This window comes from Alligator sinensis, unplaced genomic scaffold (genome assembly GCF_000455745.1).
Source record: "Alligator sinensis unplaced genomic scaffold, ASM45574v1 scaffold285_1, whole genome shotgun sequence".
In the NCBI taxonomy this organism is placed as follows: Eukaryota; Metazoa; Chordata; order Crocodylia; family Alligatoridae; genus Alligator; species Alligator sinensis.
The window spans coordinates 458,154-473,093 of NW_005842235.1; the positions used below are offsets into that span (position 1 = coordinate 458,154).

Consider the following 14,940-nt stretch of genomic DNA (forward strand, 5'->3'; position numbering starts at 1 on the left):
CTAGGAGAGAGTCTCACACACAGGCTGGGTCCAATTTCAGATTTATTGTTTGCAAACAAGTTCGACAAGGGAGCTTAATGCTCAAATCCGTGTCGACCCACAACAGAGTCTGGGGTTCCTTTTTATAGCTAGCATAAGCAAAAGATTCTAACGTGTCACGTAATTATTGGCAGCCCAAGTATTACGTCTTACAACATATGTCTAGCAGTTACATGTTCTATGATGGTTTACATACATGTCTCATTTACATCTTAAGTCTCCTCCTTGGGGCTGTCCATAAGTCCGTCTCGGTCATTCTTCGGTCAGGGTCTGAGTTCTTCACATCAGCATCTTTCCCTGTCCCTCTTCTCTTATCTCTCGTAAGGAGTTATTTATTGCATCTGTTCCTGGCTATGTCTGCAGAAGTCTAGTGCTACTCGTAAATCTATCATTGGCCTACATGCCTTAGCAGAAGCAATTGTGTAGTGAAGCCAAACAGTTCTCAGCTGTGAAGCCTTTGTGTAGTGAAATGAGACATTTTTACCACACAGCTGCTATACAAACGTTATTGCAAAATCATAATGACTAGATTATAACATATTTTTACCACACCTGTATGACCACACTTATGACCCAAGCCATGGGGCAGGAGGGAGGGTGGTTTTTGCCCAAGAAGCCCAGGGAGGCAGAGGTGGTAAGCAAAGTGTGAGCCCCAAGCTGTGGGGAAAGAGAGAGAGAGAGATGTAGAAAGTGGCATCAGGGCTTGTTCATTGCCTGGGACATGGCCAGTAACCAGGAAGAAGGGTGTGTGTTTATTGTTGTTGTTGTGTGTGTCAGTCTGCAGCATGAGGAAGAAGGAGTGAGGCCCTTTCCTGGTACAGTTACAGTCTTGAAAGATCCCTGGGATGAGTTAAAAGAAAGTTATGGATATTCTTTAATGAGCTCAGATAGTGAAAGAGAGTCATTGAACACCCATTTTCTCTGACACGTTACAAATCACTTTTCATGGTGTTTTAGAAGAAAGCAATAATATGAACCAAAATAAAATCCCAAACACTAGGACATGGGTGAAAAATGAGAATTTAAACAACACAAATAACTTCTGCAGGATTGAATGGTATCGATACAGAGATTCACTGTCATATTGAAGAAACTCAAGAAAAAGGCTCACTAAAGGAAATGGACTCTAGATTTTTCAGGGATGTATGAACAGGGCATTTTCTCTAGGCTGTCTCTTTTGGAAGACAGGCAAAGGAGTTACTCAGTGAAAGGGATATGTATACCAGAGGTGTGGAGAGTACAGACAGATTCTACCCCTCTATGACCCCTGAGAAAGGGAAGGAAAAAAATGGAAAGGTAGTTCCTATTGAAATACTTATGAAACACTGGAACAAAACAGATAGGGAATATGGGAAAGATAACATATCTGATAATTCCCTAACAGTGGGTTCTAATAGAAAGGGGTGTGATTCCAGATGTTCAGGAGGAAACAGTACCTATAATATTAGTCATTCTCCAGAATTGTTCTGACACCAGAGAATGCCAGAGAATGTTAAGGCGGAAGATACTAAAATATTGCCAAGGGAAGGGACTTCTATATATCTATTAGTCAATAAGACAGAGTGTATCCCTGGTGACAAAAAGCCCCGCAAAGCATCTTGTCTCCTCCCTGCTCCCTCCTCTCCATTTGGGCAGCCGTACCCCCATAGTTTGCATAAAGCACCCCTACAGGGCAGGTCAAGAGGGAGGGCCATTGCCCAAACACCACTGAGGATTCATTGAGTGATTGATTGAATTTGTTTAGATTAAAGTTGATTAAAAATTGCTAAATCACACTTATGGTCATAGGGGTTGATGTCATTAAAGATGCAGGGAAGAGGGAGCTAATAATAAGAGAGAGCCACCATACAGGAGGGAAGAGGGAGCTGAGGGCCTTTGCTTTTGCTGAGGCTGCAATGACAGTCTGAAGGTTGCAGCAATATCTGCATTCAAATCTTCCACTGTGGAGGGCTTATTCATTTGTTGAGACATGGTTAGTACACAGGAATGAGTACTTTTTGCCCACCACTCCAGTTGCTACAGGAAGGACTCGGGTGCTAAGACCTGAGAGGGGAAGACTGACTGTATGTATGAATGGATTATGTATGAGGGATTAGAATGACTGTACATATGTATGAATGCATGTATGTATGCATGTGCCATTTATGAATATTACTATTAAGTATGATTATTAATTTAATCCTTAGCATGCACAGAATTACTTGGGATAATTGTCCTCACAAGATACAAAAGAGCACAATCATTAGAAATAGGAATCAGCGTCAGGCCAGGGTCCAGCACCTCAGATCTTTGGGCAGCCACTAGAGGAAGGCAGGCAGCAAGGAAGGGAGGGAGGCTGAGAAAGGCAGACACATGAGATATTATAATTATCACTGTTATGAAAATACAGTACCCTAAGACTAAAACTTCATTTGACTTATTTTACTGTACCTACTAGACCCAGCACTCATAAATGACAGTGCTCGTTTGTATGTGGATGGAGAGTACACTGAGCCCAAGTAAGGTAATAATATTTTAGTTTTTAAAAAAATGGCTACATAAAAAGAAACAAAGAAAAAGGAACATTATGTACATGATATTTGAAAACAGCTAATGAAGCATATTTCAGTAAGTAGCTGCTTGGACTAGGTTGACCAAGCTTTAGTTGCTGATGTATTCACAGAATACGAGGGCTTGTCTACATCGTGGCAGAGAGAGGTTAATGGTGAAGTCCCACTTGCTTTTTTCAGTAAAATCATATTAAGAGTAGTGAAGAGGCACCTGGCAGTGACATTGCCAGCATTTTTACTGGAGATGGAAGTGGCATCAGCAAGTATCTAAAGCTTCTGTTTTTCTCTTTTACCTGCTGTGCACAGCAGGAGAAGCATATGAAACAGCATTCGGGAATTAGAAATAGGAGGGAGCAGGAAGTTAAGAGCATAAGACTTTGTATTCTAAAACTGCCATGCAGCCCTGAAATAGTGGTACCTCTGCTGCATGCAAGCGGGGGTGCGGGGGGGGTGGGGTGCAGGGGAGGCACGAGGGGTGAGAAGGGTCATAGGGTGTATCCCCCACCCTGCCTTGAAACCTTGCCTGTGACTGCAGGACTTCATGCTGTGGGATAGCTTGCACCAACATTCACAGCAATTAAATCCTATTTACATGGAAATGTAAGTAAACAATGCAAGCCACCCTCCCTCAGGGCATAGCCAAGTGTCTCACTTACCTATGCATTGCTTGTGGAACAGCTCAGGGTGTCCTGTTTCAAGTATTGCAAAAGCGGTCTCATCCTGCAGTAGAATGCTGCACTGATATCAGCAGCTAGCACTGTTGTCGAAACAGTCAAACCAGTTATGCCACCAGGGGCAAGTGTCCCACTGGGCTGAGTCCCATTCTCTGTGGATACAGCATATGCACCCGGATCCCTGTCCACAACTTTATAGACCCTTAGAGGGGCAGCCCGCCCCGCCCCGCCCCCACTGGCCTTGTTCTGGTGTAAAAAAAAAACCCAGACAGCCTGGCGCCGGCATGGAAAGTGCTTGAAAAAACCCGCCAAAACAGAACTCTTCCCTGTGCAAAACATAGCAGGAAAAAAATGCTGGAGGCAGCTTTGTAAAGTGAGTACGTGGGAGATGCAATGCTTGTGTACACTTTTGTAGCCCTAAGGTACTCTACACCCAGCGCCCAGTGCAAAAAGCATGCAGAAAAAGAGGGAGGTAAAAGTACTGTTTCAACAAGCACAAAAAAAACTGAGGGGAAGCAGGGCAAGACAGAAGGCATGCAGCCTCTGGGGTGCCTTTGCACGAAAAGATTTCACCCATCAAACCCCTGGAAAAAGTGAGGGGAAGAAGAGGGTGAAGCCCTTTGGGAGGACTCTCCTGGGCATTTCTTGTCCTAAAAAGCCACCTGGCAGTAAGTAGAACTGAAAGGGCAGGTGTTTTACTAGCTATATCATAATAAACCATTAAGTGGTAAATCACATCCACTTTACTCATTTAGTCATCATAAACTAAGAAAAGAAAATTAAACCACAAACATTTTTAGAGGATAAATGCCAATTATGTGGACAAATGCCCCACGGGGAAAACGTCTGTTCTGATATGGATATAGACCGGTTTTGTGTGCTAAACTTATGCTCTGTTACAGGTATAGATAGACCTGTTTCAGAACACTTACACTGGTAAAAGTCAAATATCTGTACCTGTCCCCTATGTTTATTAAACATGGGTGCCGTAGTAAATCCAGTGTTTATCTAACACCTGTAGATTGGCAGTAACCAGTGATCAGAGTATCATTAAAGCAGCCCTATTGTTTGGTCAGAAGGTACTTAAGAGAAAACTGTAAGCTAAATGTGTGTACAGTCTATAGTATTGCTTTATCGGGTGCATATTCACCTCCCACATGAGAAATTTGGTTAGTCTAAGATTGTTATGGACCCTCCATGGGCTGTAGCTGACAGTCTTTTCACTTAATTTACAAATCAGTTCTCTCTACCTGTTCAGGAAGTGTTTTTGAAAGCTGCTTAGTCCTTTTGACAAATCCTATTGTCTTTCAGACGTGTTTCAAGATGTCCTTAATGGGAAAGCTACTGCGTTTCCTGTTTGTCCCTCCAATAGCCCTTATCAAATTAAGGCATTTTAAGCATATAGTAAGCATTCCAATACATCATGTAAAATACAGAGTCTATCTCGGTAACTAGGGTACATATCAGTACATGATATAAGGGTGAATCCTGCCTATCCTCAATGGACAGGAATGGTGCAGCCTAAATAATACTATTTATTTATGCAGAAAGGAGCAAAATAAACCAGAGTCTCAGTGCCACTATCTTTCCATTCCAAAAAGGGCGGTTTTGAGGGATTAAAAAAAATCCTAACATTCATCTGCACGTAATATTTTTTTCTAAATCTTTCCACTTCTATAAAATATTTGAACTTGAATAAGGTCTGCATAGTATATTAATTAGCCTGACACATTCTAATTTAAATAGTATGAATGTGACCATCTAGTTATTAATTATGTTCATTTTGGGCACAGAGGGAAAATACTAGAAAAAGAAAGTAAAATGCGTTGTGATAAGTATGTAACATTGATGTATAGTTACTAGATATTCCACAAATCCAAAATCACATTATTAAAAACTGGGCAATCATTACCATACAGAGAAAGGAATACAAATCCTAAACAGAAATGACAAGAAGGATTAGAAAATTGCAGGCAACATTAGTAACTTGCTGTTTGGTTTTCATTCTTTTGTACATATGCAGGTAGATGATTTAAACAATACCAGCCTTGTCTGGTCTTTAAACCTTTTATCCGATCATTAGCTGACTAATGATTTAAGATTAAGACTTTATCACCACATTAAATGACTGAGTTGGCAAAGTTTGGTACTTTCCTTTGCATATTTACTGTCATACTCTGATGTCTAACCAGCCTTTTTCTCATTATTTTATAAAACTGCCTAAAAAATACAGCATAACATAATCTTGTTTTTTCCCTCCAAACTTTTTTAGCAACACTCAATGTAAAACTGGAGTCTAATGTTAATTTGATTATAAATCTTTTATATTAAAATTTACAACTCTTTTTTTTCCTCCAAATAGAAAATTCATTATTTGTACCACTTCTTGGGAAGTTTCACTTTATTCATAGATTTTCTTCTTGTAATGCTCAGAATCATTGTTCCTCTGCTGTGTATCTAAAAGTCTTTCAAAGAGAGCTGCAGTTACATATTCACGTATTATTGAGTTAATTTCTAGATGGAAAATTATACATTGAACAGTTTCCTAATACAGCAAAAGCTTTGTTATCCGGCACCAATGGGGAATCAGGGGTGCCGGATAAGAAAATATGCCAGTTTATGAGTACTCTGAGATATGTAGTAAACTTTTGTTAACTACAAAGACAAGGATTGATTCTTTGGTGGGTGTCATTAGTAGAATTACCCCAGGTTTATTGCAGTGTAACTAAGAACAGAATCTGGTCCACTGCCTACTCTGACAGAATCTGTGCCTAATCAGACTTTAGAAACATTTTTATGAATATAAACATATACTAACTTCTACATTTTATATTAACTTCTCATTTTCAGGTACCCATGTCATGGAGGGATCTGGGAGAATGGTTGTCACTGCTGTTGGTGTGAATTCTCAGACGGGCATCATCTTTACTCTGTTAGGTGCTGGTGGAGAAGAAGAAGAAAAGAAAGATAAGAAAGGTAACCCCCGTAGAACACATGTAGGTGCTCCCAAATTATTTTCATAGACTCTTCAGAGATGAAAATTGCTTCAATTTTTGAGAACTGAAACAGTATTTAAAGTACTTTTTTCTATATAAACTTCCTTATGCATGTTATGAGGGAATGCAATAATTCTTGCTTTTTATACAATGATTAGATTTTTTTTGTATTCAGTTTAAAGTTGCAATCTTGCAGCATGTAATCAAATGAAAAGAAAGAATGACATATACTGTGCTTATTACCTTTTAATAATTTCCTATAAATTTACAATTTGCAACTTTTCATAAAAATAGATATAACACATTAATATATGCATTTATATATATGTACTATTATTCATAAGACTGACATAGAAACAACACACTTATTTAAGTTTAAAAAAGAAAAGAAGGAAATGTTGTGCCTTTCTGTTAATTAAATGGTAATAGTCTGTTTTGTAGATTTTTTTGTTATGGATTAACTTTCTGGATAAGCACATACCTATTAAACATGTAAGTGTATGTAGGCACATAAATGCAATCCTATTCCACCATATTTGATCCTCTGAAATAGTGTTCCTACAAAAGGTGGGTAGGTCCTCCTCCTCCTCACTGCTTTTTTTGCAACAGTCTTAAAGGGAAAATTCTGGTTTGTTACACAAGTAGATGCGTTAATGAATTTTCAGGGTCCCAAGCAAGATGGAATAGGATCACTCTTAGGAACTTACGTACACTTAGATGCCCAATAGATGGAACAGGACATGGCCTTCAGTGGTTACAGACAATTATTTCCTTAGAATTGATAGGTCCCAGTCAGAATATTGGAAGCAATATTAGTGACACTGGGCACATCTATACATGCCATTAGGGGGCAGCAATAAACTGTGGAGCTTATTGTTCCAGTTTATTGCTCCTAGGAAGCTCCCAGGCATGTGTCTGCACATGTGCTTGGACTGCAGCACATTGAACTGGGTCACAGCAGCCCCAGATGGCTGGGGGCCTGGGCAGTCAGCCCGCCAGCCTGGGGCTGCTCCTACTGGGATCAATGTGCCCCTGCATTGAAGCACCCTCATGCCCCAGCCAGCCAGTCAGCATCTACATGTGTGCTGCTGTACATGAATAAAGTCTGCAGCAGGGTAGTACCTGTATTTATAATTCCTATTCTGCTGTGGAGGTTATTTAGTTTCATGTGCCCTAATAGGGGTGCATATGTAGACACTGAGACTTTACTGTATGGTTAACTGTGCAGTAAACATCTCATGTAGGCATGCCTAGTGGGGGTTAATAAAGGGTTATAGTTATCTTCAGATTTCAGGCAGTGAAAACTAGAAGTCTAAAGACCTTGTTGTATGATAAAGTCAGAAAAAAATACAGTTTAAGGCTACACTGTAAGGATAAACTGCTTAATGTGCTTCTGTCTAGATTTATGTACACACAGTCATTTTGTCATCTGTTAAAGTCCAGTTGCTGTACTTTTAACCTGAGTACAAATGTCCAGCATCCTATTTATTTTAAGGGTCAACAAATACAACTTTAAAAAATTCCCCAAATTTCATACATTTCCACTGATAAAAAAAATTGTAACATCACCTGATGTTTTTACTAGATCTATGTCTGATCTGGGGGTGTCATTTAATTTTGCCTTGCATTGCATATGTTTGAAGATGAATACCAGTGGGGCAGACTTAAATGGTTTTTAGGGCCTAAAATTTCCCGATTTCTATACCTTCAATCTAACAATGTGATCAGTATTGGCAATAACTATTATGTGGGGCACTTAGGTGGTGGCACTCAACTCTATATTTGCAAAGGAACATATATTTTTACGTTTGAAATTACGTTACAAATTTTTTACCATACAGTTTCCACAGGGATGCAGAGTAACCACTAATCATCCAAATCTGGGTACTTAATGAGAGAATGTTTGACGTTTCCCAAAGCTTCATGTTCTGGTTTTTTATCAATATCTGAAGGCATGATGCTGTACTCATTGAAGGCAATAGAAGCAAAAAATAAAAAAAAAAAAAAAAACACATTTAGGCAGATGTGACAACTTCTATTTTGGTAGTTCACATGAACATGGTGAGTGGGATCTAAACTCCAGTATCTGCTTAAAACTGCTATAACGTGTCTGCAATGCCCTCTTGCACGTGTTTGCTTTTGAGTTAGGAGATTTTCCCTGTGTACACCCTCTTGCTTAGTGCTGATATAAACACTATGCTCCACTGTTTGTATCCTGTAACAAAAAGTAGGAAATCTGCATAGAAAAGAAATAGAACAAAATATGATTACAAATTAGTGCTGAAAGGCATATTTTTTTTAGAAAAATGTGCAAGAATTTCATATAACAGACATTAACGCTGACTGGAACCACACAACTAAAACACCAGTCAGTTTTTTTCAGACTTAAGGATCTAACCCTACAAACTTCTGTGCGTGGGTGCAGCAGTGTGCCTATGCACTCCTGCTTGTGGGATACAGTCATGAAATCAAAAATACTCTCATTGTATATAAGCCGGCAAATCCTGTCTGTTGCATGTATCTGCATTTCAGTTCTCTCAGTTGCATGCCTTTATCCATCATTAACATTTTGTAAAAATCATCATACAGGTGTGAAACAGGAAGATGGACAACAGCTTCCAGGTACAGTAAGAAATTAGATAAACAGCAGAGGCTTGTAGCTGCAACCTCTGCCAAACTGTGGTAGAAATCAGGGTTAAAATAATTATCTTGGGATATTTTTTGCCAATTAAAAATTAATTTCTGTATGATCTAATTTGAGACTATTTCTTGTTTCTTTTCTGCAAACAGTTGAGTGCTAAAGCTTTATTGGTGCTACAAATTATTATTCTCCAAATGCAAATTATAGTAACTTAAATTTTAAAATATGCTATTTACTATTAGCATTTTGTTTTGTGTGGGTTTACATAGGTATTCAAATGCAGAGAAAATAAATGTATGCAACCAATACCATTGTTCATTATGACTATAGCAATCAAATATACAATTTGAAATTGGCATGTAAATATTAAAACATGGTGAATTCAAATTCTGTATTTTATTGTTCTTTTATTTTTTTTGTTTCACTTTGCTACATGTATATGAAATACCATGGCTTTTCTTGGATAACTAACCTGCAGAATGTGAAATTGTCAATTATGAACCAAAAACTTTTTCTTTAGAAAGTACATGAATTTCAAACAATAAATGTGAAAATTTTGTGTTTGCTTGTGAACAGTGAACCATTAAAAAAGGCAAAATTCACAGAATCAGTTATTCATTGAGAATTATACTCACAGTTCTAGTGCATATACATATGAATAGTAAATAAAATCTTCAGGGAATTTTCTTTCTTCCAGTTATGAAGGTACATTTATATGACCATATTCCCCTAATATAGGGGATAATACTAATATCTAGAGTGAGAGTTTATTTTCTATTATGATTCATTTTATCATAACATATATATAATTGCACAATATCTTATAATTGTGTAGGATAATGAGTACTTTTCAAAAAGAGACCAAATTAGACAAGCTTTTGTACATCTTGTATTTCCCAAAATATATGTAGTACAGAAAAATGCCATTTCTCCATTTGAAATCAGGGAGCACATTCAATAGGTGACAATAACACAACTTCTAATAATTTATAAAATGTAAAATGTCATATATTTCAAATCCCACAGACTAACAGCGCATTTTATCAACACAATTTCTATTCAAGCCATTCTGAAATTTTTTAAAAAAATAAAGGATATAAAATGTCCACATACAAGAGTAGAGTTATAAAATTACATGGTAGTAGGTACAGTTCATTCTCATGAACTCTGTTTACTTAGCATGAATGTGTTTTTCATTTTTTTAAAAATATTTAATGTACGTGTTTTCTGACTTTGGTAACATCTGTATAATGACTTTTCGTTTATGCATTGTGTTTTTTACTCTAAACAAATTTGTTTTGGAGAAAGCAGAGTTATATTAGTCCATACATGTTATTGTTTTGTCAAGTTAATTTGTTTCTGTTGTTGTTGTTGTTATTATTATTATTATTATTATTATTATTATTTTCTATCCATTATTGCTCAGTAGATTCTTCCCATACCTCCTCCCACCCTCCTTCAACTACTGATGATGCAGCAGGCGCAAATGCCACTGATAATACAAATACCAGCTTAGTCAATGGTATGTCAAGAACACCTAGCTTGTTTTATTTGATGGATTTCTCTCCTGACTATATGATTCCCTCTTCCTCTCATAAACTGCACAGATATTGTATGTGCATAGGATTAACTTTTCAGAGCTCCTACTCCATAAACTATACAGTAGCTTATAAGAAATGCCACAATAATAATGTGACTTACTAGGAATTTACATATTTTATTCACACTGGGTGTGTCTACATGTGCCTCTGACTATGCAGTAATGGTGCATGGGTCATTTTGACCCTACTGTGCAATAGCAATGAGCTACCGTGCAGTAGCTCATTGCTACTGCTCAGTAGTGGTGGTGTCATGGTTAGTACCCGCCAACACTATGTTACTGTAGCAACAAGCTACATCACCATAGCTTGTCACTACAGTGACGTAGTGTCTCTCATAGATGCACCCACTGAATAGTAAGGAAACAACAAGAAAAAGGAACAAAAAGGAATTATGATCTTTCTTTTATCATTAGTTAAAGTTACGATTAAATGATTTAAGGAATTATGATCTTTAGAAGCTTTTAAATGAAATTGCCTTATTACAATATTTTCAATGTGAAACTTTCCTTTACATACTTATCAACATAGATTTGAAATACAGCACTATTCTAAATTTATTTTACTTTCTACTATTCCTATGTGGCATTCTTATAAGCAGTCATTGTCTCAATATAATTTTGGGAAATAGTACCGGGTTCAGAAATCAGCCTGTGATACAGCTTGCAACACTTCAGGGTCATCTTTCACCTAAATGTTATTATAAAATCCTTTTGAAAGAGGTTATGACTGAAGAAAGAAACAGAGTTTCCTTTTGCATTTTGGGTGGGATGCTTTTGTTTATTACAAAATATTACTGTAATCAGGTTGGACTTTGTCCTTGTACTGCTTCTTGACCCCATTTCTTAGCATGCTAATAATTTTGTAATATTCTTTCTGGTAGTCTAATTGAATTGTTAAATGGTATAGATAGATACCAACTTAGGTTTTTGTATGTATTTTATTTTTGAACATTATCATATGTATTAGTCTTTATAATTCTTTTTTCAGAATTATAGCACTAATAACAGTGAAAAAATATTAATACTACTATTCAAAATTATTCATTGTATTGGTGATAGAATTAGCCTGACAGAAATTATTGCAGAGTGCATATCGAGGAATGTAGAATTCTGACATAAGAGAAAACAGTTCTGAGTTTCAGCAACATGAAATTTCTTCCAAGCAAAGGCATAAAACATTCTCCACATTTGTTTTTACACAATTATATGAAACTGAAATGTATATAAATTTAGCAATTTGTTGACTTTTATTTCTGAGTGTTAAACACTTGCTGGAGAACTAGAATCTCCACTTCATTTTTCTTACTAGTTTACAAATTCTTTAGAATCAGAGGATTAGAAATATAATAATGACTACTTAATTCTCCCTGTTTCATTGCTCCAGTGAATGTAATTGCTGCATACTTTTCTTGTAGAAGGCAAACATATGAATGCAGTAAAGTCTTGCTGGTTTCCTCCTTTAGATATTTAAGGGACCAATGCTACATTAAAGATTCAATTCTAAAATACGCTGAGCACTCATATGCAAGAGCAGTCTTATTAAAGTTAAGCATCTGCTTAAGTGCTTTGCTGAATCAGAGCCAGCGTTTGTTGCAGGAGTGAGTCCCAAGTGACACCAGCTTTGTTTCTCTGCCATTGAATCATATTCATTTTTAGTTGATTAGTAAAGGACTGCTGTGTTTGGGATTACTACTTTAATTAACTGTTGAGATTGAATTCACAGTGGGCACGTCTACACGAGACATTTTATTGTGCAGCAAACTAATTTGCCGCACAGTAATGCACGGCAATTAGGGCAGAGTAGACTAATTTACTGCACTGCTAGATAGCCCCATAAGATACAAATGGTATCTGGCAGCACAGTAAATTACTGTGTTTAAACATATGTGTAGATGGTGATATTGGGGTTAGTTTACTTTGGCTCAAATTGAGCTGGGGTATGTTCATTTGCATCAATTACATTTGTAGACACAGCCAGTAATATTAAATCAATGTTTTGGTTCAATTGGTGTACTGTATTTTTTCTTTCTTTTTTTTTTCCTGAAGAAATTATGGTCACCCTTTATATCTGTTTCAGAATTCTAGTTACCATATCCACAAATATCTACAAATCCAATTCTGTACTATGTAAAGTAAAAATCAGATACTGTGCAGTTCTATCTTCGGTTTTAACGCTCTTAGATTAAAATAAATTATTCTTAATCAGGGTGCTGCAGAACCCTGGAGTTTCAAGGGTACGTTGGGATGCCACACAATATTAGCACTGTTAGGCATGCAAACATGATTCACAAAATAAACCCAGATATTTCAAATAGGAACCTGTAATGATAAAAAGATTCTGACCTGTTGTAGTTTTTCTGAGTTCTTTGCAATGGAACAATTGTTCTGTTATTTTTCTGTAGTAAAAAATGAATGAAAACTAGGAAATGGCATTTTCCAAGGGGTGCCTCAAGTTTACTGAGGGGTGTCTCGAGGTTGGCAACCAGTATCTTAGATGAATTCCTATTGATCTTTGCCCATGTAGATAGGAAACTTCCATTACAGTTCAGCTTACCTATCAGCAGATGTTCTTTTAAGAACCCAGACTAGAAGCAAAGAGCTGTTTGGCTTAGGTTAGTAGAGAGATGTTTAACCTAATGCAGACTGGAGAAATATTGCACATTTGGTTTCTGTTTGTACTGTGTCTTTTCAGGACAGTAGTGATAGTGATTCAATTTTTAGTATAAAGAGAATTTTATCTTGGAACTTATTTTGTACTTTTAAAATGAACACTTTTTTCATTTATGTCTTAGAAGCTTTGTTAAGTTAGGAGTGGATAAATGGGCCAATATTTATTCTTTCTTATTTTATATAGCAGTTTCAAGAAAAATGAAAAGTAAACAAAAAACAAACTTCATAAAAAGTAAACAAAACAAATTTCAAACAAAAAATGTAAATTAGATAATGCATTAAGTAATGAATGTAGCATGAAAATCCTGCCTCAGAGATACAAATCAACAGATTACAAAAAGCAGGTTATAACACTCCTATAATTATGAAGATACTTCTGCAGACCCAGAACAAAAACCATGTTTAAATGGAGTATAGAGTGATATTTGAACAATAGCAAGTGATAACCTCTTAATTGTAATTATAGTTTGATGAAAGCTGTAGCTATAAATTCAAAGAGGTATTTTTTTCAGTTCACAGTAGTTAATACCTGAAGTTAAATAATTATATGCAGCTCTCTAATATTTGTCAGCATAACATCAATAAGTTTTGTACTTTTATACTTATTTGTAAATCTTAGCAGAGCATTCTACTTAGGAATAACAGGTACCCTCTATGAAATGCAGTAGTGGCTGTACTGTGTGTCTAATGGAAGGTTATTTTATTTAAGATTTGCTTTTAAGGGATCAGGTCAGAGAATTAATGTCATTTCAAGACACATGTTCATTTTGAATTACCACACTAGTTTGAAGACATGTTTCAGTTAACATATCATTAATCTGCCTATAAATAAAAGTCTCCAAATAAATATGTACATGCACACTATGGTATGTGCAGACATTATATTTAGCTCATCCTAACTAGGGTTAAGTCGATCTAAGTGCCAATGTGTCCAAATATTCGGGGAGGTTAAATTGTGAAAAAAATAGCTGGACTGATCTAAATTAGTTTACCTGAGGAGGTGAGCCAAGTTAGATTGGGAATGAGTTAGACTGATCTACTGAATGTCTGCACATAGTCTGAGCACAGCCCTGGGGATGGGAAATCCCAGTCACTTGCCCCAGCCCTGAAGCTCTGCTCTTCCTACCACTCCAACCTTGTGACTGGGCTATTTTTAGTTCCCTGACAATTCCCCCCAGATGGACAAACCCCGCCATGTACCCATAAGCCATCCCCTCAATCCCTCCCCCGCTCCTATCCCTGTGGATCTGCTAGCCCTCCTGATCCTGCCTGCCCCTCCTACTTAGATCAGGTTCCTGGTGCAGCTGCTCCCAATGTACAATCATGTGTCTCAAAGCCAGTCACATGATCACAAAAGAATGTGAAATGTCTGCATGTACCCTCATATGCACACCTCTCTCTCTCTCTCTCTCTATATATATATATATATTATATGTGTATATATATACACACATATAATCTTCAGTCCCTGATTAGATTCTGCAGAGATTTGACCAGATTCAGTGGCCGAGTCTTCAAATCTTGATCAAATCAGAGGACCCTTTAATCTCTTCGAATCAAATTGGAACCCTCAGAATTGATTCGAAGAGATTCAAAGATTCGCACATAGACACAGCTTTAAATGTTTTTTCTACATATCTCTAGGTAGCAGGGGTTTGTGAATGCTGCAGTGCTGGGGCACATGGAGTATCCCACAGAAGCATGGGGGCTCCCCAGCATGCTCGGCAGCAGACCCAGAAGTGGACCATAAGCACTTCTGGTACACTTCCAG

General features: G+C 37.1%; 1 protein-coding gene across 1 annotated transcript in view; it reads left to right on the forward strand.

Annotated features, from left to right (window-relative positions):
* The window catches only part of LOC102371752 (plasma membrane calcium-transporting ATPase 2), a 664,574-nt gene that overhangs the window by 403,878 nt on the left and 245,756 nt on the right, over positions 1-14,940 (forward strand). The window contains exons 6-8 of the mRNA XM_014521639.2: positions 6,113-6,238; positions 8,848-8,880; positions 10,329-10,421. Coding sequence (XP_014377125.1) covers positions 6,113-6,238; positions 8,848-8,880; positions 10,329-10,421 — 252 coding nt within the window. The remainder of the gene's footprint in view (positions 1-6,112; positions 6,239-8,847; positions 8,881-10,328; positions 10,422-14,940) is intronic.